This window comes from Corvus moneduloides, chromosome 6 (assembly GCF_009650955.1).
Source record: "Corvus moneduloides isolate bCorMon1 chromosome 6, bCorMon1.pri, whole genome shotgun sequence".
Lineage (NCBI taxonomy): Eukaryota > Metazoa > Chordata > Aves > Passeriformes > Corvidae > Corvus > Corvus moneduloides.
In genome coordinates, this window is record NC_045481.1 from 36,340,392 (window position 1) to 36,365,819 (window position 25,428).

The 25,428-nt window shown below is 40.8% G+C and overlaps 2 protein-coding genes and 2 long non-coding RNA genes across 8 annotated transcripts in view; 3 read left to right on the top strand and 1 right to left on the bottom strand.

Moving 5' to 3' along the window:
- Window positions 1–27: 27 nt before the first annotated feature.
- On the bottom strand, window positions 28–18,673 carry TMEM62 (transmembrane protein 62). Of its 3 annotated transcripts, none has more exons than XM_032110713.1 (14): window positions 18,581–18,673; window positions 14,661–14,772; window positions 13,633–13,770; window positions 12,546–12,591; window positions 11,191–11,332; window positions 10,867–10,991; window positions 10,601–10,723; window positions 9,595–9,750; window positions 7,983–8,142; window positions 6,327–6,440; window positions 5,305–5,389; window positions 3,660–3,764; window positions 2,796–2,914; window positions 28–1,902 (listed from the first exon to the last, which is right to left on the bottom strand). In XM_032110713.1, exons 3-14 carry the CDS (start codon window positions 13,670–13,672, stop codon window positions 1,576–1,578), a joined length of 1,542 nt encoding a protein of 513 aa, XP_031966604.1. In that variant the 5' UTR covers window positions 13,673–13,770; window positions 14,661–14,772; window positions 18,581–18,673; the 3' UTR covers window positions 28–1,575. The 3 variants fall into 3 exon arrangements, with proteins under 3 accessions (XP_031966604.1, XP_031966605.1, XP_031966606.1); XM_032110714.1 differs by lacking the exon at window positions 18,581–18,673 and adding an exon at window positions 16,943–17,061; XM_032110715.1 differs by lacking the exons at window positions 11,191–11,332; window positions 14,661–14,772; window positions 18,581–18,673 and having other exon boundaries at window positions 13,633–13,665.
- On the top strand, window positions 6,434–9,964 carry LOC116444934. The gene is made up of 2 exons (XR_004240590.1): window positions 6,434–6,718; window positions 6,835–9,964. It is a non-coding gene; the product is annotated as an uncharacterized LOC116444934 (long non-coding RNA).
- Window positions 18,674–18,801: 128 nt separating the features above from the next.
- On the top strand, window positions 18,802–19,858 carry LOC116446078. Of its 2 annotated transcripts, none has more exons than XR_004241033.1 (2): window positions 18,802–19,182; window positions 19,646–19,858. It is a non-coding gene; the product is annotated as an uncharacterized LOC116446078 (long non-coding RNA). The 2 variants fall into 2 exon arrangements; XR_004241034.1 differs by having other exon boundaries at window positions 18,802–19,013.
- A 1,786-nt stretch (window positions 19,859–21,644) lies between these two features.
- Window positions 21,645–25,428, top strand: part of UBR1 (ubiquitin protein ligase E3 component n-recognin 1) — a 65,815-nt gene continuing 62,031 nt past the window's right edge. For both annotated transcript variants that reach the window (XM_032111187.1, XM_032111188.1), the window contains exon 1: window positions 21,645–21,792. In XM_032111187.1, the coding sequence (XP_031967078.1) occupies window positions 21,712–21,792 (81 nt within the window). In that variant the 5' untranslated portion in view covers window positions 21,645–21,711. The remainder of the gene's footprint in view (window positions 21,793–25,428) is intronic.

A 25,428-nucleotide genomic window follows, 5' to 3' on the forward strand; every position in this document is an offset into this window, starting at 1 on the left:
AAAAAAAAGTCTCCTTTCAGAGCAGTCTTGTCATGGCGTATAGATATGAAATATTTTATTGCCACTTCTTATGCTCTCTAATCACATAGAGGTAATTTAATTGTGACATGTCATTTTATTATCAGTTTTCCAGTAGTGTTTCTCATAAATAAATTTTGCACCCTGCCTCTAATTTTCTAACAGCTTTGCAAAACAAACTTATGTAGCAACAAATGACATTCAATATTCTCTTAACAGTGTATTTAACTTACGTAAATAGGAGCTCTTTCTCTCTTTTTCATATTACATTATTAATCATTCAAGAACAGAAATTAAGGAATAGGAGAACTGTCACTTTTCAGAAATAACAAAAAGTCAATATTTTCTTCCAATTCATTTTCCTGTGTTCTACTGCAGTCACTACTGGTTTTTTCCGAAGGTGCCGTAAATAAGTTACCTCTCTTTTTTCTTGAGGAGCCATAAATAAATTACTGTAAAATTACCTAAAGTATTTTAAATGTTCCACTCACAGCAGGTCTTTTGTGAAGCAGTGCAGTGTTCTTTACAGATCAAGGCACCTCAGCTCTCCTGGCTCTGGATCATTGCATTCTTCATTAATGTAACTAACTGTTTATCATTTTTGGACTTAGAAAAAAATGAAAACAAAGAAATTAGTTCTCTTTGGTGCATTTGGCTGAGACCCAGAAACACAGCCCTGACCAGCTCAATTACAGACTTTATAGGCATCAGATCATATTATTCCTTCAGCCTCTCCCATCCTGAGGACATTGTCTCCATTCTTTGCTTTGAAGCTGAAAACCCACTGATAATTCACTGTCCTTTCACTAGTCATGTGTGGGAGAACTGGCAGCCTCAGTAGTGGAAAACGAAACTCCTTCCTTCCAGAGAGCAAGCTTGTTAGTTAGCCAACACTCCAGGGCAAGAGCAATAGGGCACAGCTCAGGTAAACATGAACACAAATACATATATACACACCTAACAGCCTGTAAGCTGCTCGTATACAGCATTATGAACTAAGAAAGTGTATGGGCATAGGACTCTGGCTGTGAAGGCCACTACAGCACCTTTGCAATCACTTGTACTTCATAAAGACATCTGGTCTAGTCTTGTAAAAACATGTGTCAACCCTGAAATAAAAGTTAAGCACAAATCTCATCAAGTTCTATGCTCATTTTTCCCAGCATTATAAAAATCAGGAATTTAATTAATTAAAAGTATTTTTCCATTCACGGTTGTAATAGGCAAACATTTCCATTTGTGAGCCATATGGACATAGCCATCTCTGTGTCACTAGAATAACCTCATTGAAGAGATTATGACACAGTTTGCTGTATTGATGTATAATGTATGACTGTATTATATAACATGTATTAAACAGTATGTTGTATAATACAAGGAAGGTATATATAACATATTGTTGTACATGTACTATTTAATACAGTTCTGTAGCAGTGAAGGTGCAGCTTTGGGTCTTACCACCTAATGGTTGGGGTGTGTGTAATTCCAGCATCACAAAACAATAAGGTTGTACCTCAACAGTTTTTAAGACAGAATTTGGAGTAGTAATATTGTACTTCAGGAGCTCTGACAGTTTTTCATTTCTGTTATGTAAGTTCTGAGCTCTGATGATTTCAGTGTCCAGGTTTTATAAATCAGAGCTGAGGTCAGTGCCACCAGCCATGTTCTCATTGGGGAGAGGAAGAACGCCAAGGTGCCGTATGTTCGCTGCAGGAAATAGCAGGAATAGACCTGCCAGGCCAGGAGCAGTGCCATTGTCAGGTGAACAAGCACAGCCACGAGGCGCCGGACGTGACGGAGGTGGGAACGGAAGCTGTGGCCCTGGCATCGCAGCAACAGGCACCAGCACAGATAGGCCATCAATGGCAGGTTGAAAAACATCATCTGAAAGGAAGAGCAGAGAAAAACAAGACAGTGAGTAAGCCAAGGGTTCTGGGTAACATCTATGAAGGCTTGGAAAGATATGTGCACATAAAGCTGTTGCATTCTAAGGGGCTGAGTACAATTCCCAGAGATGGAATCTCAGGATGCACCTTTGAAGCTCTGCAGCTGATAGAGCTGCAACTGCCTGTGCCTCAGTCCCAGGCCAAGCATTCCTGCCCATTCCCTTCCAGTAAGAGGCACTAACATGCACCTGACATTTCCTGGAGCTGATTCAGGGAGCCAGACTTAGTAAAAAATCAGCATGGCAAAAACAGAAGGTCTGTATGTCTGACCCAGCTCACCGTGGTGTCACACTGGTACAAGGGAGACACCATGAAGAAGGAGACAACATGGGTTTGGTGGTTTGGTCCTTTAGCTTAAATGCCAAGGAATGACAACTTCTCTTTCAGATTAATGGGGAAACTACTCCTGGGAAAACTGGACTTACGTGTGCTTGGAGAGTGACACCTACTGATCTGAAGGGTTAAGGGTGCAAGGGCTGCCCTGGCCACTCAGTTTCTTTTGCTTAATCACTGTGTGTGAGCTGAGGGCAAAAATTTATAGAAAATTTAGAGTTGTAAATATGTAGAGATGACCTCTAATCCAGATATCCAAGGAGTCCAAAGCAACATCATTTTATTAGAGAAAGAGAAGTTTGTGAAAATAATGCACAGCCTCCTTCCTTTCTGCCCTTTAAATCTGCAGAAAGGTAAGAAAGACCTCTTGTAGTCAGGCATGGTCACTAATCTCTCTACTTCCAAGACTCCTTTCTTTATAAAACTATTTTTAAAAATTGGAAAAAAGTCCCAGAGAAAAAAAAGCAGTTTTTCAACCTTTATTTTATAAATACATACCTGTAAAATCCCAACCACAAATGTCATACTGCCCTGTAAGAAGGAGCCACCAACAAATACCCCGAAGGAAAAACAGGCCCCCATCTGGCCATCTATCAGTTCACCTACAAACCATGGTCCTGCAAGAGAGGAAACCAAACACCACTATCAGGAAACACAACAGAGACACAGCCCTTTCCCACATGGCCCTTTGTACCCTGAGACTTCTCTTTTGCTTGTCCCTAGTAATCAGCCTCGCGTTTTCATATTCAGCAAACAGCAGTCTGGTGTAAAAATACCATAGGTATGACAGGGGGTTGTGGCATGTAATGAAAATACTTTTAAGTTAGTTTCATCTCTCTGACAATTTTCAACACCATATATAACGTCTTCCTTATGAGAGAGGTGAAAAGGTGGATCCTTTCAAAGGGTAGCTTTTTCCCAGAATTACAGTAAGATATATGAAAAATGTGGCCACAAACAATTCCAGCCAGGCTCAGCACAGAAATTAAAATAGGCTGCTCTATGTTATGCATACTACACTGACTAACAAGAAAATAGCTATTTCAGTAACACGTTATCAGAGGAGAAGAAGCTCAGATTGTTAGCTCTGATGCTAACCATCAAAAAATAAGTGAAAACCAAACTAAAGTTAAAAATACTCATTTTGCTTTCAGAGTACATTACTTCAGGGGTTCTAAGTTAGGCTCTTACAAAGAAACCTTTAGTCTCTTTGTACATTAACTTTTAAAGTTCCACATAGATTTTATAATTTAAGTAGATTTTCCCCACTCTCCAAGATGTTAGAATTCTTAATTTTCATCGGGATCTGATGTGTAATTTCAAAATATTAATTTATGTCCTCCAGTACTCTAGGCTACTTACCCAGAATGGTGTATAAATTCAGAACCAGAACTGAGTAATAGAAGGTGTTTGTTTTACTGAAGACATGAAGGGAATACGAAGTCAGAGTAAGTAATCCTGGCTTTTCTAAACAGAGACAACATTTAAGAAAAATACACTTAATTTAGGTTGCAACACCTCCCCAGATATATATGTATGTAAAATACTGGTCTTTCTGAAACAAATCTGCACATTATTTACTCATTCTTTTAAATAAGAAACATAAAAATATTATTTGGTATGTCTACAGAAAAATGCAAAAGAGTGCATTACTATTACTGTGATAACTGAAAGTAAAGAACCAATAAATATAACAATCTATATTAAAAACAGCAGAGGAACCTGCCATTCTAAAGGAATACACTTACTGTATGGACATAAAACTGAATGACCATTCTATACCCAGAAAATGAAGTTAGCTAGAATGAAAAGCATGGAGAAAGTATGTATTAAATGAAAACTAAGAGAATCAAAACAGTAACTCTGCAAACCCAGAAAGGCAGGTCACCATGGACTAGATTAATTGCATTTCTTTTGATTCAATCTACTTTAGTGAGATCTGATAGCAACTCAAAATTAAGGCTAGGCATTAAAATGACATTATTCTGACAAGTGTGTGGTGCTAACAGAAAAAAAGCAATATTAGCTCTCTAACTGAAGCAGACAATTCACATATCAAGAGAGCCTTCCTATCAAAGCTAGCTTGTAGAGTTACACCTGTTACGTGGCCTTCTCACAAAGAATTAACCTGCAGAGGGCAAGCTTCACCTTTGGAAATCAACAGCTGGAACAAACTTGTTCACTAATTTGTCAAACATTTGTCATGGTCCACATGGACCTAGCTGACCACAGAATCAGTTCTTTTAATATTTAGCTGCTGAGTTCCATAAAGGCAACTGAAAATCTGATCCTTTTCTATGTAAGCAGTTGCTGTAGTTACCTCAGGATGCTACATGGTTAGGAGTATAAAGGAAGGGACAAACGCTGACATGAATAGGAAGGGAGGTGGCTTCCAGAAAAATCTCATTAGTAAGGTGTGGTTCAAACAATTGTTTAAAGGATAAATGCCATGACCTTAATAGTAATAATTTTCATTTACTAAATCTATCACGAACAAAGTATCAAGTTATGACAGAAATGACCTTAATATTATTTTGAGAAAGACCCAATCCTGTTCATAATCTTTGCAAAAATTAACAAATATTATCTTTGCAGAAGGAAATCTGTTTCTTCACTCAGGCGAGAGAGAATTCTGTGACAACTGTAGTGAAGTAAACACACATACAGAACAAATACAAAACAAAACATTCCTTTCCCTATGCATTGGATTCTTCAATGAGAAAATTAAAATAAAACCTTGGACTTCAGTCAACTGAATTTTTGTTTCAACAAAGATACCTGCTCAAGTTTCTAGTTTACTTTATTTGATATATTGGAGGTTTTCCAGGTTCCCTTAAAAGCACCACAGCAGCTTCTGAGAAACCAATCAAACCCCGCAGTAGCAGATGTGAAATGCATATGGTGATTAACAGCACAATTACTTACATGTTGTTAGCACACAGGTCAACAGTAAAAAGTTTAAGGGAAAACTGATCCACTAAAAACCACAGCAAACATTAGTTCATACCTTTGAGTACTGGCTTTTGGAGGTGTCTGAAAACAACAAGCAAGGTGATCTGAATCAGCACAATCAGTCCAAAGAGCACACGAGCCTGAAAAGACAGTTTTGACTGTAAGCCAGCCCTGGAGTAGTAGCAGCCTTGGAGCATGCCTCATGGACACTGATAGATTTCTATTTGAAACACATATTCAAAGCTTTTCGGTGTCATTGAAATGAAGAATAAAAAGGAAACCTAAGGGTTTCTAAGTTGTTGGATTTGTATTGTACTGACTTGAATTCTGCTGAATGGCTGAAATAATAGACCTGAATCTTTAAAAAACAGCGTCTGTAAACACATCTATTGAAAAAGTGTAATTACACTTCCAAGGCAAAACACTGTCTGAGCACTGCACTGAGGAGAAATGCAGTTCATGACATTGTGTAGAAAGTGTGAGTGATTAACAAAGCTAAGATAATAATTTTGAGCCAATTACTACAATGAACCATAGCCATGCGGACTTTCTTATGTTGTTCTAGAAGTGCACCTAAACCATTATGATATGACATCCTTCTTTGCATGTACTGAGCTGTAACACATGTGGGTATGACCTGGAACTTCCTAAAGTTGATGGGGATTTTGCCCTCCACTTTGCTGGATCTAGTTATAATGTCAGCAGCTGACAGTGAGAATATTCGAGCATTCTTGCCAGAAAACATATTGCAACAGATCACAGTGAATTTCTCTTTGATTTAGTATTTCCTTTTTCTACTATCTCCAGTAGCCCCTTTGCAATTTCTTGCTTGCACAAAATGTGCGTATACTTTTGGCCAAAAATGGATAATTGGGAAGTAGTCAACTGTTTGCATGGACCATTGCTGCACATTTGTGGTTGAAGTGGGAACTTGAGAAACTTCAAATGTTTTGGAATTCCAACAGAGTCATATCTGGAAAAGTAAAGTGCATTCAAGTCTACCAGGAATTAGGAAAATTCTTACGGCCGCTTGGGAAACCAACATGGAATAACAGCTGTTTTGCTGAAAGTACTTACTAGAACATAGTGGTCACTGAGAAGAATAACAGACGGCCAAAAGTCAAATCTAAGAGAGAGATTTTCTTCCATACCAAATAAATGGCCCTGTGTGCCAATTCTTCCTGAAGCATCCTAGATTGATATAAAATGAGAGCAATTACATGCCAGTAATACAAAAAACTGTCTAGTTAAAGTTCCTAATTATCATTGCAGCTTTTCCTGTATTAAATTCTACCTTCAAAGGATTACTTACAGTCAATTCTGCAGTTTCAAGTAAATTGGTGATTATAAAATCAAAATCTGAAAGTTCTACATATGAAGAAGAGCTGGTCAGAGATTCAGCAACTTACAGAAGACTGTGACTGTTTACTGCCCCCCTGTCCAATTGTTTTCTGAAAGTTCAATTCTAGGTAATAGCCCATACTAAAATATTTTGAAGTTTTGTTGTGCTTCATTTCTGGTGTATTTGCCATAAACTCACATAGATATATGAGTATTTGTTTATTGTTTATTGTCATTTATTCAGCACTTTGAGCACAGTGTTCCAGGTGTGGCCTGACAAGCACTCAGTAGAGCAGGAAGCGACTTACCTTGGCTGGTGATGCCCTTATGGATGCACCCTGGCATTCAGTTGGTTTTCTCTGCTGCACCATGCACTGCTCATTCACAGTGAGCTTGTGGGCCACCAAGACACTGAGGTCTCTTTTCACAGAGCTGCTCCCCAGCCAGACAGATCACAGCCTGTGCTGCACTTTGGGATTATGTTTTCCTGGGTGCAAGTCCTTACACTTCTCCTTGATGAACTCCATAATGTTCTTCTTGGCCCACAATTTGCCCTCGGTCAATTTGTGTTGGCTCTTCCCAGTCATGTGCTTCATCTGACTTGCGATACAAGGATTTGTTTCCTAATTTTCCCCGGGACTGAACTAAGACTGATGGACCTGTAATTTCCTGGATCCTCCTTTAAGCCCTTCTTTGTAGACAGGAGTGTCATTAGCCTTCTGCTAGTTTTCTGGGATGCCCCCTGATCTCCACAACTTCTCCAAGACTATGGAGAGAGTTGCCTCACAATGATGTCAACCAGGTCTCCTAACACTCTGGGGTGGAAACTGTCAGGGGCCATTGATCTGTAGGATCAAGCTCCTGCGACAGGTCTCACACCAACTCTTCCTTCACTGACAGTGGGTCTCTGTATCAACCTTGATCCTTGTTCCCAAGGCCCGAGGCCCAACACTGCTGGTAAAGACAGAGGTGAAGAAAGTGTTGAGAACCTCTGCCTTTTCAGCATTGTTGGTGACTAATTCACCTCTGCTGTTTAACACCAGGCCAGTATTTTCCTTCTGTTTCTGCTTGTTGTTTATAAACTCTAAGAACCCTTTCTTGTAATTTTTGACATTTCTGGCCAATTTCAAGTCAAGTTTGCTCTTTTGTTATGTCTTATTTTATTTCTTATGAAAAATAATGTTTCTTTAGCCCAGCAGCTTTATGAATATTTTGGTGCTTAGCCGTCAGTGTTTAGTCCTTTATTAAATCCTTTGGTTTTGTAATCAGACAGATGTGAAGCTAAGCCTGTTATCATGTATTTTGTTCCTAGTTATGTGAGGCAAGAGGGTGATGGAGAAGCCATGACAAGAAAATAAAATTCAATACAAAGAATGCCAACCAGTACCTTACCTGTACAGTGACATCTATGTGATGGAACCCTTCACGGTAGTTTTGTGGGCTCCACTTTAGCACATAGAGAGGGCCAGACACCTGATGTGCATTCCCCAGGTGAACTCCATCTATGAAGACTTTGACAGAAATAATGACAGAAGGAGAGAATGCCAGAATTCTAAGGAGTAAATAGAGAGCAAAATAAACAGATTTGTTACAGAACTTGCAGATATGTTATTACTTCCATAAAACAAAGTCCCTAAAGGTTAAGCTACCTTGTAATAAAGAGTTCAAAAGATTTAGAAATTAAAACAGTGAAATATCTGTAGGCTAATGGTAACATGGTAGCTCTTTCCTACAGTTAAAAAAAAGTAGTTCTGTATAACACTACACAAAAGAACAGGATAGAAAACTGGCTGTGGAACAGACAAAAAGGTGGCAGAGATTTTAAGGTCCTGGCAGAAATAATTTTAGAACTCTTTCTTCAAAACATTTGCTAACACAAGTGGGATGCATCCTCCAGCACACATAGACACATAACCAAACACTTGTAGATGGCTTCATTAAAAATTGCCAGGGTCTCTCTCTCTAAAGTCCTTTGTTACTGGGAGTGGGTTTCTTTCCTTTTTTTTTTTTTTCTTTTTGCTAGTCAGAATATAACCTCTCAGAGTTTGTAACTGCATTTAAGAGAAATGGAGTAGAATGCAAGACTGATATTACAGATCTCAGATACCAACAAATGTACTGTCACTTGGCAGTGCTTATATTCATAGAAACAGTGATACTAATACACACTCAAAATACTGCACATATGATTCGTTTCATTTCTGGTAGTACAAAAGGCATTTCAGAGCATGTTTTAGTCAAATGAAGGAGTTTCATACAGCTATGGTGAACAATTCTACCAGTTCATATATGTAATATAATCATGAGAATGTTCAGGTAAGGTTCTGAATAGGAAACTGGAAAGTAATTAGGACACTTAGTAGGATACTGCTCCCTAACTGAAAAATTCGACAAACTTCTTTTGATTGTAACTCTATGTATGCAGTATTTCAAGCAGATTGGTCTAACAGCAAATATAAAATATTGAAAAGGGCCTAGAAATTTGAAATATAAATGTAAAAATTAAATGGATAAGGTAAAACTGGAAAGATAGATTTAAAACCAGTATGAAAATTGGCAGAGGCTTCTCTTTTTTTAATATATATAAAGCATGTAGAATTGACAAGACAAGAAGCTAAGAAGTCTAAAGTGAATAGAGAAAACATTTAGAAAAATAGACAAAATCCTGAAATCAGCAGAGTCGATGTGAACATGTGAGATGAATAACAGATTAATCTTTGCATATTGATTACATATTAATTCATTTTAATTATATATTAACCAAACAGCTTTGGTTACCTAAAGTTCAAACTGACTTAAGGGGAAATAACTGAATAATTAAAACAAACATGAATTACTACTATACAATCTTTTTATCACAGGTATGATACAAAGAGAGCTCTCTGGAACAATCTTCCAGAGAAAAGTGAATTCTGAGAACAGTAGACGCATATTTAAAAAAAGGTTTTGTGTATATACATATAAATATAGTTAAATACTGTGAAATCGAGACATTACAGGGTACCTGATATGAGTGGAATAAAGAATTTTGACTAGTGGTTCATGAGTAGAACTGCTGTAAAGGAAGGATTTGGGATTGGTGATGAGAACCACAGGCCACTCTTCAAAGTTAAGATCTGCGAAGCTGAGGAGGTCGTGGTCAAACGCAAGGATCCGGTACCTACAATGAAAGGTAAAAGATTTTGTTAATACAAACTGATGTGTGAAGATTGATTCCCATGCTTCTCAAGTTCCCAAACAGAACTTGGCTTTATTTTCCATTTATTCTCTTCTGTAGTTGATCTTACATTTGCCAACTCTGCTGTATTAACTGTACAGTTGCTTACCTCTGATGAGGTTAATTTTTATAATAAATCATGGAAGCAGTACTCAAAGTTCCAAGTGTGAAGATCTATGGAATTTTGCACATGAATCAGATGGATGAACATTATATTAAAGAATTCAAATATAATGTACATTTCCACAGTGTCTGTGTGGGCACTCCAGTTAAGGACAAAGACCCCAGTGTGCTCTTTCCCTGTATGCACACCAGTATCTTTCTTTGGATTACTGCAGAATAAAAGCTAAAATACTACTATACACTCCATATAGCATCAGACACTTTTTGATATGTTAGTAAGGTAACATTTCTCAGGTGGACTACTTCTGTGTCAAGAATTCTAACAGCTAGTGCAGAGCATGTGTATTTTGAAGTAGTGATGCTGAATTTTATTAGAATTTCTTCATCTACATTTTAATACTAAACACATACTAAAGGCACATTTAGATGTCCCTATTTTAATTTCTACATATCAAGAATGAATAAAAAATTATTTAATTTATTATCACACTGTTGGTATGGGGGGAAAATCCCAAACATATACACAAAGCCTTTTTTCAAAAGCATTAATAGTAATAACCAGTCAGGCTGATCTCATGCTTCTTTCAAATTCACTGCACAGCATAAAAGGGAATCACAGTACAGCAAGGTAGGCTTCATATAATAATTTGCTCATATGGGCTTTACTTACCTCCTATTATCCATCCAGTCTCCCAATTCAAGTTCCAGAGTGCCACCACGGTGCCGACTGTGCAAGACTGGCATCAGCCCACCCATTGTATGGAGATGTCCACATAAATAGGCTGTGGCAGAACTAAAAAAAGAATGTAAGAATTGTGATTATTGGGGTGGGAAGGAAATATCACTGCAGAAAACCTGAAAGGTGATAGATAAGCATGTGAAGAGAGGCAGGAAATGTACTTCAGGCTGAAAACAGACAGGATAAGAAGATCTTACCTCATTAATGTTCGTATTCCAGGGGATGGGGAGATGATTGTTGAGGTGGGATAATGGCCAAACCAGATAGTATGGTTGCTGTGTAGACTTTCTGTTCCCATCAAAGACAGCTCTGCCATTTGATTCTGGAACAGGCAGGTGACAAATCCATTTTGCTAAATAAATGTCTCATATGCATAATAACTGAAAAATGTAAACACTCTTTTAGATGAACACAAATCTTTCAAACAATTCTTCTACATAAAAAAACCCTCCAAACCTCCAAATAAACCACTACAGAAATAAAACAGCCAGCAAAATGGAATGCAAAGACTTATACAATACCATGTTTAAAATCCCAAAAAAATTATAGGGTCTCTTAGGGCCTGGGCTGAGTGTAGCATCCACGCAGATGAATGAATAGTTCCCAAAAGAGGTAGTGTGGATGTAATGGAAAGAGCCATCTTTACGCCAGGCAGAGTATTTCCTTACAAAATAAAATGGAAGTACTGACGTTAGGAAAGCTTGTAACCATGACAAACATACATTGCTTTCTCTCCTTCCATTAACAACAGGTAATTTCACTATTTCTGACTTATAAAATTGAAGTGCTTTTGATAGTTTATGCTAGATGGGAATTGTACATATCTTCCACTGGCAAAGACATAACATTTCAACTAACATTACCACCTAAATTGTTCTATTAAGGATTAAATTCTGTAACTAAAATGATTGTGAGTTAATCTGAGAATCACTAACATTCATTAAGTTTAATTTTTTTTTAAACTTTATTTTGGGGCTTTGGGTTGGGCTTTTGTGTGTGTATTTGGTTTTTTTGAGGTGTTCCAGTTTTGTTTCACTCCCTGCATGATATGTGGAAGCTGAAACATTCCTGAGTTCAGATGATGGGTATAGTTTGAACACAGTCATCCAGAAATCAGTTCATGTCCCTGTTCCTCCACCAATCAGAACAATAAAATTGCCAGAAAGGTTGACCTGAATAGAATACAAGCCAATATATTAAAAACAAGTTTCCAATACTTCTAATGCCATAAAAACCCTTCCACAATATTTTTTTTGAAGTTAACATTATCTGTATGAACATCATCAGCTTCAATGAAATTTCTTCCTTTAGTCCCACTTTGAGTATGTGTAACAGTTGATTAATCCTCTGCTAATGCTGTGAACATGTAAGAGGAACCTATGTTTTTGTGTAAAAATATTGCATTTCAATACAACCCACTCCATTCTTTAATTTTAAATGCATGATGAAAAACAAAATGTGGTATTGAATAACTGTTTTCCCTAGCTTCTATTTTCATTTCTGCCAACAATTTTTATAATTTTAATATTTTTTATATTATTTATTTTTTTATATATTAAAAAATCAACTCCATTTCAGTCTTCCATCTTCTCTCTCCTAGAGTGTGACTAAAAAATTTGGAGACATGGACAGATTAACACACTCAACTACAAAACACAGAAGGATAAGAGATAAGAAAACTGCACAAAGAATTCTCTATTTTCTCAATTGATTCTGCTCCACTAACTGACAATGCAAAAGACAGAGGGAATAGTAGATATGATCCTGGGCTATAGGATAGTCAGTGAAAAAGTATATATGTGATAACTGAAAACAGAATATTGTTTAGAGAATTTGACCTTGAATATAGCAGCACCTGTATGGTAAATAAAAGTACCTGTAATAATTCTGAACACTATCCAGGCGTGGAATGTTGAATGAATCTGTAAGGGAGAAAAAAAGGAAATAAAGAAACTTTCAGATCAAATTGATCATTGGCCCTTGTATCTAACTAGGTAATGTTGAGATAAAGCAGTCTCAGCAGGTGCTCAAGAACTACTTTCTTTAAAATGTGTGATTGACAAGCAGACCGTCTAGCTGTGCAGAGGTGACATATACTCAATGAAGTTAAATGGCAATGGTTTTCTCATTTAAGTTTCAATTCAAAGATAAAGGCATTGCAGGAATATAAATTGTTATTTAGTGGCTAAAAGCTAAATCTGTCTCCATTTTGACTACAGAGCTTTTCAGACGCTTTTTTGGACTGGGTGCATGCTCTGTAAGTAAGATTTAACTTATTTGCAGAAAATAAAGTTGCCATAGCATCAGAGAACAGTGTGTGTAGAACAGACATCAGCTGGGGGAGGTCTGTACTGCAACTCCATTAATGCTGGTAACAGAAGCCTAATAGGACATATGGTTATATATGACAAAGCATGCACTTTTTCCCCCCAGTGCTCGGCTTTCTAGTTCTGCCCTTCCTGTAACAGCCTGTTTATACAGCCTACAAGATTGTCAGCTTGTGTTTGAATGCTTAGAATGTGGCAACAACAGATGGATATAAACTCCCATGAGTCCCTTCTATTCAAAAGGGACCAAATTTCCTTTAGCTGCTGGACATTTGACACCTTTTAAACTTAAACCTGTGAGGGGGAAGTCTATGAAAAGTAAAGGGAAACAATTTCTTCAGTATGGTAAGGTTACAGTTTGCCCCTCCATTAAATAATGTGGTATATAACATAATGATGTGGAAACTAACATCTGAAGTCATGTTCTACCACTTGCCAGGCAAGAGACTCTTAATTCTCTGGTACTAAAACTCCAGTAAGAGCTTGCAAACAAAGTGTGTCCTCAATAAACATGTGCATGGCAAGCCCTTCTCCTGATTCATGACTACTAACACACTAGTGAGTACTAACACTTTACTTCTATATTCCGTGATCTGCAATCACAGGAAAGGCAGAAATGTTTCCTTTTCCTCTTACCATGATTCCCTTTGATGTCTATCCACTTGGTTTTTTCCATGACCCTTGATCTCTTCAGGATTGACTGGTAAGTTTTCCACTCATCTTCCACCTGCTCAGATCCCAGTTTATCTCTTGTCTTAGCATCTGTCAGATCACCTGAAAGTGTACAAAGGTGAGATATAACTAGAGGCCTACACAGCTTATACAAATACTGTAACTAGACAAGCATGCCATCCCTGCCTCCAAGTTTAAGTTGCTGCAGGCCTGGGTGCATTCTGGATGTTCCTGTATCTGGTCCACAAGGTCAGGGTAAATGCCTTCTAATGCAGATGCAGCAGCCTCATCAGACATCCATCAACCACATCACTGCAGCACTTTTACTAATTAGATAAGTAACTCTCTGTAGAAACAAAACTTCAGGTCTAGCATTAAGATTCTAAAGCCTTGCATACAGTAATGGCTCAAAGTCTTTTTGATTTACTTGTCAAAACTTAATCCATTTCAATAGCAAGGTGTCAAATGAAGTGGCAAGGCTTATTTCACCTCTCTTGGTATGATATGTTCAAATGGAAACCAGCAATAAATCTTACATTACTTCAAAGGTGAATTGCATACAAATAAGCAGGGATTGTTCTGAGCGAGGAACTGTCTCCTAATGACTAACCACACACATTGCTCACTTCTGTAATTTCAAACGCAAAGAATGTAGAATCATTACCAGGACAAGAGGGAAGGTAGCTGCTAGCAAGGGCTAAGTTGCAGCAACACATATTGGGAAAAAAATAGCTATCTTACACAATTGCGTCTGTTACATATAAAACACACTAAACTCACTGAAGAAACTGAATGCTGAAGAAAAAAGAATTCTCTTGTTGAGAAGTTATTCTTTTCAGCTTCTAGCAGTCTCACTTCAGCTGCAATTCCATTTCCATTGCTTAAAATACCTTAATGCTTTAAAATTCTCTCTTGAGATCCTAGAATTTTGCCTATTTACTGCTCCTTTGACAGTACACTTATCAGGAAATTCACACCTTTCAATTGCTTACCTGTTGCTAGAACAAGTGCAGGCTGAATTACATCAATTGTTTCAGAACAGAACTTTTCAAAGTCAGGAGCTCGTTTGGGATCCCGAAATTTGCTGATATGAATATCTGACACCTGCAAAAGAGAAGAATGAAACACTGCCCCAAGTAGAGGGTTATTGCTACCCACATTGTTCTGCAAAGCCAATACACGTAAGAATGCAACGTAAGAGCAGTCACAGTGATTCATATCAGTATAAGGGATACAGGGAAAAACAGGAGTGGGTGACTGGGGAAAAACAAAAGCAGAACAAGAAAATGATATTGCAACTCTAACCCCTAAAATCACATTTACATCAAGAAAATTTCCTTACAACTAAGGGCATACAATAATATGAGGAAATACTTAGCTATCCACAGTAAGTTTGTGATGACTGCGAGTGGCCTGTTGCCTTTCAAATTCTTTGAGTTTCTGTGCAACACAGTGGTTTTGCTGCAAGTAAGAATACAAAGTAGTTCTGCAAAGCCATAGGTTAAAGCTACCTAGAACTTGAAATATACTGAAAATGTATTTTGTACCTGTGGTGACATTTCCAGTAGCTGAGTGAAAAGATTTTTAACATTCTATCCATGCACTTTAATGGAGCTAACGAGTGTTTTTAGATTCCATTGCACGTGCCTTCAAGAAGGTAAAGATTGCCCAAGAACTGATGATATGACTTGTATGTAACTGTAAAAGATGCTGTTCATTTCTGAATCAGTCAAAGCCCTCACATCAGAAGAGCCATTTGGGGAGAATAAGGAAAGTAAGATTTCTCTATTTTTTTACATTGTGGCTTTTCAGTACTGTACACAAAAAATCTTGGGTGAATGGTTTCAATTCCACTTCCCATTCCACTTCAGTCAATCAATTAATTAATTGTCCTCGTTGGTTTAAACAAATGGTATTTGATGCTCAAAAAACAGTAAGCACATGCTCATGGCCATCTGACAATATCACTTGGAAAGAAAAACACTGACTTTTACATTCAGTTTAATAAACCTGTTCTCGTAAAGCTTCTAGTTTTTTGGAAAATCCAGATAAAATATCTTGGAGAAAAATTATTTACTTCTACTTATTCAGTCATCTGTATAGAAAGAATTTATTACTTGAATACAGTATTTAATTCTGCTTAGGAAAATCCCCCATTTGGAATTACATGGAATTTTTGCCTGGATCAGAATTACATGCTAAAGAAGGCAAACACTTTTAGATACAACTTTATCTTCACTTTCATTGATGCATTCAAACTAGAGTGAAGCAAAGAACACAGCAAAACTACCTCAACACATCAAACCTCATTTAATCATTGACAAGGATACAACTTGTTTTGCTTCTTTTCAGCCTGTGGATTTGCAATTAATTTATCTCAGCAATCAGAGAAAATCAAAACTTCTACAATCTTCATTCTTGAGAAAAAACACTCTTACAAGAAAGCTTACTCCTGCTCTACCAATAACTACAGCAGATGTAAATTTCCAACCTTACAGCAGAAAGTGGTTGGGAAGCCTGATTTCCTACAATGACCTTCCCACTTTTCTTCCCCATATTATGATATGAGTTTAAGATTTCAAAAAGGTTTAACTTGTCATCTAAGAGTTACAGTGTCCAGGGACTTCTGAGAGCTGGGACTAAGTTTCTGTCATCATTAACAGCCGTGACATACGAAGATCTCAGAAGTGGAGTTTTTTCCTTTTTTTTTTTTAAATTTTTAATTCACTTTAGATGATATCCCAATAAAAGGAAAGACATTGGGCAAGATGAGAAGCTTGTAATGCTCTTACTTAATTTCCAAAATACAGGTGAAAGCCAGCTTGCTGCTTTTTCCCCTCTCTCTGACTGATATGGATACTTGACCTCTCATTGCATCATCGGCAGTTACTTTCATTAAAATGGGTTGGAAGAGATTTAGGGGTGAGGAGAAATCCCCATTAACATTCTTTATCTAGCAAAGACGTGGTTCAGGACAGGCAGGCATTAACAAGGGAGAATTACAAGGTCTAGAGCAACAGTAGAATGCATCCAGCTGGCAGAAATGGGAGAAATAATTATAAGCTTGTCAAATATTGAACTAGAGTGTCTATTTGGCACTGGGTGAGAGAGGAAATTCTGCTACAATAAAGGTGAACGAGCCATTAATAGAAGATTGAAGTAAAAAGACTGTGATTTAGTTCAGTTTAAGGAGAGATAGTCCTGTGGATGGGAAGAAAAACAAGGCAGGAACTGTTGTGGGCAGAACTGACCATCTTGAGCTCTATCCAATGACCTAGGCTAGACCTATGGAGTCACCAGGGAGTCTGAAGCCTGTTTCCCACAACATCATCAGGCACAGGGCTGGATTTGGTGCTTGATTAGTTTCCAAGTTAGGTCAATGATAAAGCAGCTGTTAAAGAGCATGTCTGAAAGAGAACATAACCACTTGAAAGTAAAGCCAAGTCTCAAATTAGCTTTACTGTGACCTATCCTTGGGAGAACTCCACTTGAATTGACACAGCCAGAGAGAACATGGCAAGAGAAACACGGGCCTGTGCACGCTGCTTGTCAGTATAGCTCTGCAGCTGCAATATGCTGCTGTATCTGACTCTTCACAAGAGAGCTACTCAGGATGGGGGCTTTCCTTACATTAATTCACGCATATCTCTCATCTTGAAATCTACTCTGCAGTAAAAATAAGCCTTAAGTCACTTAAGGAAAAAATACTGAAAAAAAACAACACCACAATTGGAGAGAACCACAGGACTAATATATGCCAGCTCATTCACTAAGAGCACTACCTGCAGCTAATAGTCAGGCAAAATGTTCTTGAGATTGAGAATGAAAACAAAACAGTAAAAGCAGCTGGTGTTTAGAAGGAAATGCACAGCAACCCCTGTGACATCTCAGCCACAGATGAACTACAAGTATGTAAACAGCTCTGTGGCTAGTTCTACAGTAAGTGCTTTCAGGAATGCTCTGGGGAGAAGAGTCAGAAGAGGCCACAGAAACACTAAGATGTCACAATTTGCTTCCAGGACTATGCCAGGTCAACCTGGATTTTATGTTTAACCTGAAAACAAAGCTGTGTACATTTAACTGTCTGAATACTGGCCCAGTACCTTCTGTTGCTATAAATCGGTAACGCTATTTTCTCAGCCACACAACTTTTCCGAGTTTTTGGATGGGGAAAGGGACAGGCAGAGCCTGCATTTCTCTCCGGGATATTAGATAATACCGCCATCAGGTACTGATGCAATGTATAGGGTAGTGTAATAATTAGGTGATTTTTTAATTACCCACTTCCACTACACGCATCAGATCTGATAAGGAAACTTCTCTGTCCAACCATCCAGGAGCCACTCTGGCAGTCACACTCGCACCACCTGAGCTGGGACCGAGGTCCTTCGCAGCTTCACCCCACACACTCACGGTCAGACCACGTTTCCTTACCAGCTCAGCCCCAGGCTTCCCATAGCAGGGTCTAAGACTTCGGGATCCTTAAAATAATTTAATTTTGGTGCAATAACTAACAAAATAACAGTTCGAGTCGGGTACCTCTGAGAAGGGGTCCCAAAGAAAGGAATCCCCAGGCTTTTATACCCTCACAGGCTGAGAGGAGGAAAGTCTGGGGGCTGCGTGCTCCTGCTGTCTCTGAGCGTCCGGTCCCCTGGCTGGGCCACAGGTGCCCATGCCCCGTGCCCTTCCCTGTGTAAAGGGTGACAGGTCACGGCCTTTCGCCTCCGGCTGCCGCCCCCCAGAGCTCAGCCTGCAGCTCGCACTGCAGCTGCACATCGAGCTGCCGGCACGGAACATACTCCCCAACGCGACCTTTCGGGCAGCCTGGCAAAACACCTGTAACCTGCGCTTGACTGCGCGCCCCCGCTGAGCCCGCGGCTCGGCCGCCCCTCGCCCGCCCGGCCCCGCTCACCTGCACGACCCACAGCAGGCTGGCGGCGGCCGCCCCGGGCGCGGGCTGCGGGGCCCAGCGGCGGCGCTGCCCCGGGCCCGGCGGCGCCCCCGGCGGCCCGTACCAGTCCAGCAGCAGCGCCACGGCGGCCGCCGCCAGCAGCCCCGCCGCCAGCCCCAGCATCCTGCGCCGCGCCGCCACCGCACCCGCCCCGGGCGAGCCCTCGGCCGCCGGCCCCGGCACTTCCGCGTCCACCTCCCCAGCGGCCGGGCCGCCCCGCGCTCGGCCGCGGTTGGCTCGGAGGACGGATGCCAGCGGGGCCGGGGGTGGGCACTCCCCTTCTGCTGGCGGATTTATCCGGCGAGGCCGGGGGATCCCGCCTCTCCCCCCGCTGCCTGGGCGCTGAGCGTTCCCGCTTTCCCCTCCAGCCGCAGGGGTACCTGGAAATGCCTAGGTTAGAACAAAACGAAATCCAGGCGTACGAAGAAATCAGTGTCTCATCCTGTTTCCTTACAGATACAGCATGTAAACTTTTGCTTTTTCTCCTGTCGGGATTGTAATTCTACCTGCTCGGAAATCTAGGCAATTGACCTTTTTTGCTCCCGACAGAAGTCTTTTTAATGGTATTTTGAATATTTTTTAATATATATGTACACACAGCATTTTAAACCTTGCTATAGCAACTGCACGGTTTCATAATTGCTAAGTTGTTCTTTGCTATCCACTCAGTTTCCTAACTGCTGCCCATTTACTGCTGAGATTTCTTCTTACCATCTTAAGTATGAGTTTAGGTGAAAAAGCTTCTGTCACTTCACATCACTGTATGATATTTAACATAGTATTCTCAAACAACTTCAGGTATCGGCAGTTACTAATTCAGTATTGTTCAATTTTTTCACATATAATTTGTCATAGGACAAAGATTTAGTTTTTAGCATTGATAATGACTAGCATTGATTGATCAAGAAAAAACATTTTTCAGATCAGTTAGACTGCATTAATATATTACACTTCTTTTCAGATAGTCTTCATAATTTATCTGCTCTTTTGCAGGACTTCATGTATGTTTGCTTTGTTTTTTTTCAGCTGCCTTCCATCTTGCTTGTCTACTCTTCCCCCCCAAAAAACACCCTGAAGAACTGTTTCTAAATCAACAACAGTCAGCAATCCTGGTAATCTTCAGGAGTAATCTTGAAAACCAGGGCTTGCTCACTTTCTTCCTGAAGCTCGACCGTTTTGTTTTAGCTCTAGCAAGGCTGCCACGCATTTTGTCTGTATTAAAATTGATCTGAATTCCTGTTTCATTCTTCTTCTTTCCTCTATTACTGTAGTATCCATGGAGATCTTGGTGGTTTGTGCCTTTTCTGCCTGGGCAGTGGTGCCAGCTCGTTTTCTAAGAGGTTTGCTGACACTTTCTTTGCTGTCTCTCAGCACATGTGGGTTCCAAATTTTTTTAAAATTATAATTTTGTTAAATAAGTCTAACAGTAAGTCTTCAATTAAAGCAGTTGATTTACATTAGCATAACTTCTAAAAGTCCTACAGTAAAGCAAACCCACACTGATAGTTAGCTAAAAGACATGGCCACACAAGCTGCTTGTCTTGCAGCACGGGGGGCTGCAGGAAGCCCTCCTGCCACTTGTCTGGGTTTGTTGCTGTCCTGGAATTGTGCCTTGCTTCTCTTGCTCGACTACATTGGAAGCTGAATTATACAATTGCTAGTGTTGATGCCAAAACAGGTGGAGGACTCCAGTAATTATAGTCTAAACTTGGTTGTTGAGCAAACAAAACTTCTGGTTAGCGGTCAGCTGTGCTATCGAAAAGGATTGGGTACAGACCAGCAATATGGACAGACAGAACAAGATGAAATTGTTCAGTGTCTCATGGCAAAATTCACTTTGTATTTTTTACACCCCTTACCTAAACCTGTCTCACCCATGGTGATTTTAAGTGGCAGATTGCAATAATATAAACAAGTCTGAAGGACTTCTTAATATGAAGATGAGTGGTAGCTATGGCAGAGTAGCTACATTCAGGTGTTCTGAAGATGTAAGAGAAGACCTTTGAGAATACCTGTGGCTGGGTGCAGTACAAAAACTCATTGAATATACCTGAAAAGATGACCTGTAAACTTTATCCCATCCATACTGATAACCAAAGAACAAAGAAGCTGCTTGGAGGCTTGAAACAGGAAGGCTACAGTGGGAGGAGACAGTCTTCCCGATAAAGACATCAGGCATTTGATAATGAACACCAAGATCCAGTGCTATGGCTATTTGCCTATTTCCTCAGCTTAGGAAGGCACAAACACAGAGAATTGCGCAACTGGCCTGCAACAATCTGGAAAATTTCCAGCAATGCATAGGCCGTGTCTGTCGCCTATCAATCAAGTTCCTGAATGCCCTAATCTGCCACAGTAGCAAAGGCTAAGTATCCAGGACAGTTATGATATGCTGTTGGTTGGAGGTGTGGAGGAAAAAGTTCGATCTTGGAGACAGGCATTTGCCTAAAGCTACTGTTGCCTCCTACACTAAGTTAATAAAATTTTGCCTTTGCTTAGCCCGCATGGGAGACGTGTGGGAGCCACACGGAAGTGGTGTGACTTTGCACCTGTGTATATGAAATTACTTATGCTATTAGCTTCCTAGCGACAGGATGAGGGGACATAGTCCCCTGCAGCAGGGGAGGTTTACGTTAGACATTGATTAAACATTGGAATGGGCTCTCCCTGGAAGTGGTTAAGGAAGACTGGACGTGACACCCAGTGCCGTTGTCTGGATGATATGGTGGTGCTCGGTAATAGCTTGGACTCGATGATTTCAGAGGTCTTTTCCAACCTAACTGATTCTGTGACTCTGTGATTCAGTAACGCAGGGCGCGAAGTGAACACCCACACGGTACAGTTTAAGTGCAGAGGAACTCCATCCACTCAGCAGACAGGATCATCACCAACTTCGCTTGCCGACCCCGCAGCTCCCGGGCCGGGCTTTGCTGCGGCCTGCGGCGGCGGCAGGAGGCGCTGCGGAGGTCCCGCGCGGCGGCGGCTGCGCGCGGAGCGGGGGCGGGCCCTGGGCTGCGGGCGCAGCGCCCGGTGACGGCGGCGGCTCCTTCCGGGCCGTGACGGCGCCGCCGGCCGCGTCCCTCGCTCTCAAAATGGCGGACGGAGCCGACCGAGGTCCCGGAGCGGGAGCGGCGGGCGGCCGGGCCGCCGCGCAGTCCCCGGAGCGAGCTATGGTGAGGCTGCAGCCCGGCGCGGCGCCGCGGTTCCCTTTGCCCGCCCTCGGGGGCAGCCTGTGCCCTGCCCGCGCTGCCGCCCCGCCGCTCGGCTGAGCAGGGCTGGCTCTCCGCGGCTGCCGAGCGGCGCCGTGGAGGGCCAGGACGCGCCGCTGTGCACCCGCTGTAGCCGGCGGGCGGCGGCGGCACCTGCCGGGGCGCGGCCGGGGCATTGGGGCCGGAGAGGGCGGCCCGGTGGCCCCGCGCCGGCGGGGCTTCGCACCCGCTCCCGGCGGCCTGCGCTGGCTGCGGCTCCAGGGCTCGCCGCCTCTGCCCCGGGAGCGGAGAGCCAGTCCTGCCCTGGGCCCGGCGAGCCTCTGTCAGGGGCGCATGGGGAAGGTTTGTCTCAGTTCCCCTCGCAGCATCTCTCAGCCCCTGTCCCCTGTCTTCAGTTGACGCTTAATGACGAAATTAAATGAGATCAAACTTAAGAAAGCTTCAGAGACTGTCCTTTAAACGTTGTAGTATATATGTGCATCTTTTATCCTAGTCCTTTACCGTTCTTTATTAAGGGTGACTTTACTTTGGACCAAAAAAGGCTGAGTAGCAAAATATTGTTCTGCAGGGTGTGTGGAGCAGCAAATAGTGTTATTTAGAAAGAACGTAGATGGAAACAGTTGTTTGTTGAACAGAAATACCATTCCTTTTTTCGTTCTGCAAAATAGTCGTCTATGGATTTAATATTCTGTCATTGAACACGATTTGGTGTTGACCCAGTCTAGTGGTAGCGCATGTGTGCTTTCTGTGGTTTCCTTCACAACTTTGTGTAGTGATTTAACATGTTTGAAACACTTTAGAGGAGTTTAAAACCCAAAGGCTGAAAACTTAAGAAAGGAAGGCAGACGGATGTGTATCAGGAACCTACATTTTATGTTCTCTTTTCTGTAACAATCTGCACACATAGTATAGCTTTGAAACTGTTGACTATGGGTGTTTAAAAGTTGGGCGCTGGCAAGCCTCTATAATAGCTACATTTTAGGTGACGCTACACACTACTAATAAAAGTAGGAAGATGTTTACTTATGGCACTTGTCTTGTGCGTGGCAGCACTAAACCGACAACCATTATTCCTTGTACCCGTCTTCCCAGAATTGTAAGTATCTGCAAATCATTAGAAATGGCGCTTTAATTGCAGACTGTATTCTTAAGTGAAGTATACTTCTGTAACAGGCCTATGTGTGGATTTTTTAAAATTAGAAACAATTTGTTTTTAAACTAGGAAAAATGTTACTTGATTGCATTATAGTGTCAAAAATTGCAGCCCAAGACAGGTGATTTCTTAAGCTTGTGAGCCATGCATATAGTTAGTGGTACTGAGGATAATAGTGACAGTCAGCAGCAAAACAAGGCAATCAATCTTTCATTAACTGGGGATGCAAGAGGCTGAGTTACCCCAAGCAATCAGTAAAACTGGTAATAGTGGTATTGTGGAAAACTAAGAGATGTTGAAGAAATCCTCAGCTGCTCAAAGGTGATGCTGCTCCACTCAGTTGTCTTATTTTTTATGTGATTTCAGCCAACTGAAAGTGTCTGGGCCAGAATTATCATTATTCCAAGGAAGGTGGTTGGCCATCCAGACTGTGTTGCCTGCCATACACCCAAGCAAACTGCAGGGATTTTGTCAGGGAGTAGGGGGTGAGGATATGTTACAATAAGGAGGAAGAGGAGCCTGGGATATGTACTTAGGTTGTGTCTGACAGCATTTGTGATGTTAGATAGCAAACCTGGCTATAGTGATGCCAGAGACAGCTGTAATCTGGAAGCAGTACACTGCATTTACTGCTGTCCTAAAGATGGTACTAGGTAGGTGGAACCAGTGTATGCTGCCTGACTTGTGCTTTCATGATGCACAGCTGTTCTGAAAGTCACTGTGGTGCTAGAATTGGAAAATTGAGTGGAGCAGAAAGAATGATTAAATAGGGTGAGCTTTGGCATCACTGAACTTGTCAAATCCATCTCAATATCAGTGCAGTCAGACAGACTCTTGCTCCCCTTGGTCAGACAGACTCTTGCTCCCCTGTTCATCTCTGGCTTTGAGTGCCATTGGTTGCAGTGCAGCACCACATTTGACTGCAAAACTTCCCAGAGCACGGGGTGCATGATGCAGGATTACCTGAAAGATTCTGCAGGGGCCAGCCTGATTCTGGAATGGATGGTGATGACTCAGGTAATAAACTCTTCTGCACCCAGCCCAAGTCAGTGGTGTCTTCTCTGCATTTATCTCCAGCTCTTTGGGTTGGATGGCTGTGGTTAGAAATACTTGACTTAGTGTTTCACTGCATTAGCTGAAGTCAGGTCCTGTCTCTGCCTCTGCTTCTCCGTAGTGGCTGTATTGCTTCTTGAGCTGCCCTGGAAGAGAGTGGGCTGAATTTGGGTGCTGATTGAGTAGTAAACCCTGTCTACCAGACTTGAGTTTACTTTCTTTGCTTTCCCAACAGCATCCACAGTTTACTTGGCTGACTCGTGGGCTGGACTTGGCTTGTGTAGTAGTTGGCTAGCAGGCACTGCTGGTGGCATGACAAAGGCTGTTTTGCAGGCTGGATCCAGCCCTTGGTTGTTTTGTCCATTTGTATTCTAATCAAATTCCAGTTTGACTCCTGCCTGCTTTTGTGTCTGCTACCTGGAATATATGAGCAGGGCTTAGATATTAAGCTATTTCAAGGATTTTAAATTTACACTAAATCTTCAAATTTTGATGTATGTGTACCTTCTCAGTAATATTTGTCAAGAAAAGGGATTTTTCTTTTTAAAGTTCTGTCTTTTGCCATCAGTACTCCTAAGAAAAGATGAGATGTAAGTGGAGTAGCGGTGTACAAGAATGGAAAAGCTTATATTATTAGGATATTTCCTTTAAAGACAGGAAAATTCTAAATTTTAGTTTCATAATGTAAAACACAATACAGGCACTTGTGCATTTTAAGGTATTTCAGATCTTTTGTGTCATTCAGTGCTGTTACATAGTTGAAAAAATGCATATGAGGAGTCCTGCTACCGTAGATGTGTTGTAATCAAGTAATAGTATGGAGAGGATATTCATACTCATGTGCAGGTTATTTCTTGAAATTAGTGAAATCTGAGTCAGGCATCTTATTTGGAGTTGCAGTGTCTTCTAAACTGAATTGACTTGCTTAGACCAGATAACATGTCCATATAATTTTACTTGTTAAGCTAAATTTGTTTAAAACTTCATTTTAGGTAAGCCCTCACATCCTTTAGTGTAACTAAGTCCTGAAATGTGTATGGTCAAAGCCACTCTATTTAGAACAGTGCAGCTTATTGGCAGAACTGTGTTCACTGTACACTTACGTCAGAGACCAAGAATGGAACTGTGAAAGTTGCAACAGGTAACTGGAGCATGGCCCAGGTCTTGTTTGCATCCGTATATATTTAGCAGTCTGTTGAAGAGCTTTCACTTTGTTATGGCATCGAGTAGTGCTGTGGTTTTTTCTTTCCTGTCAGCTTTAATGTTTACTCATACTTATTGGTAATTTTTGTGGCTTTTGTTAGTGCAGGGGTGAACTGATAGTAAAGGTATCTCTTATCTTTGCTCGAGTCCACATAAAGGGTACAATATATGGTTGCTGTAATCCTATTACA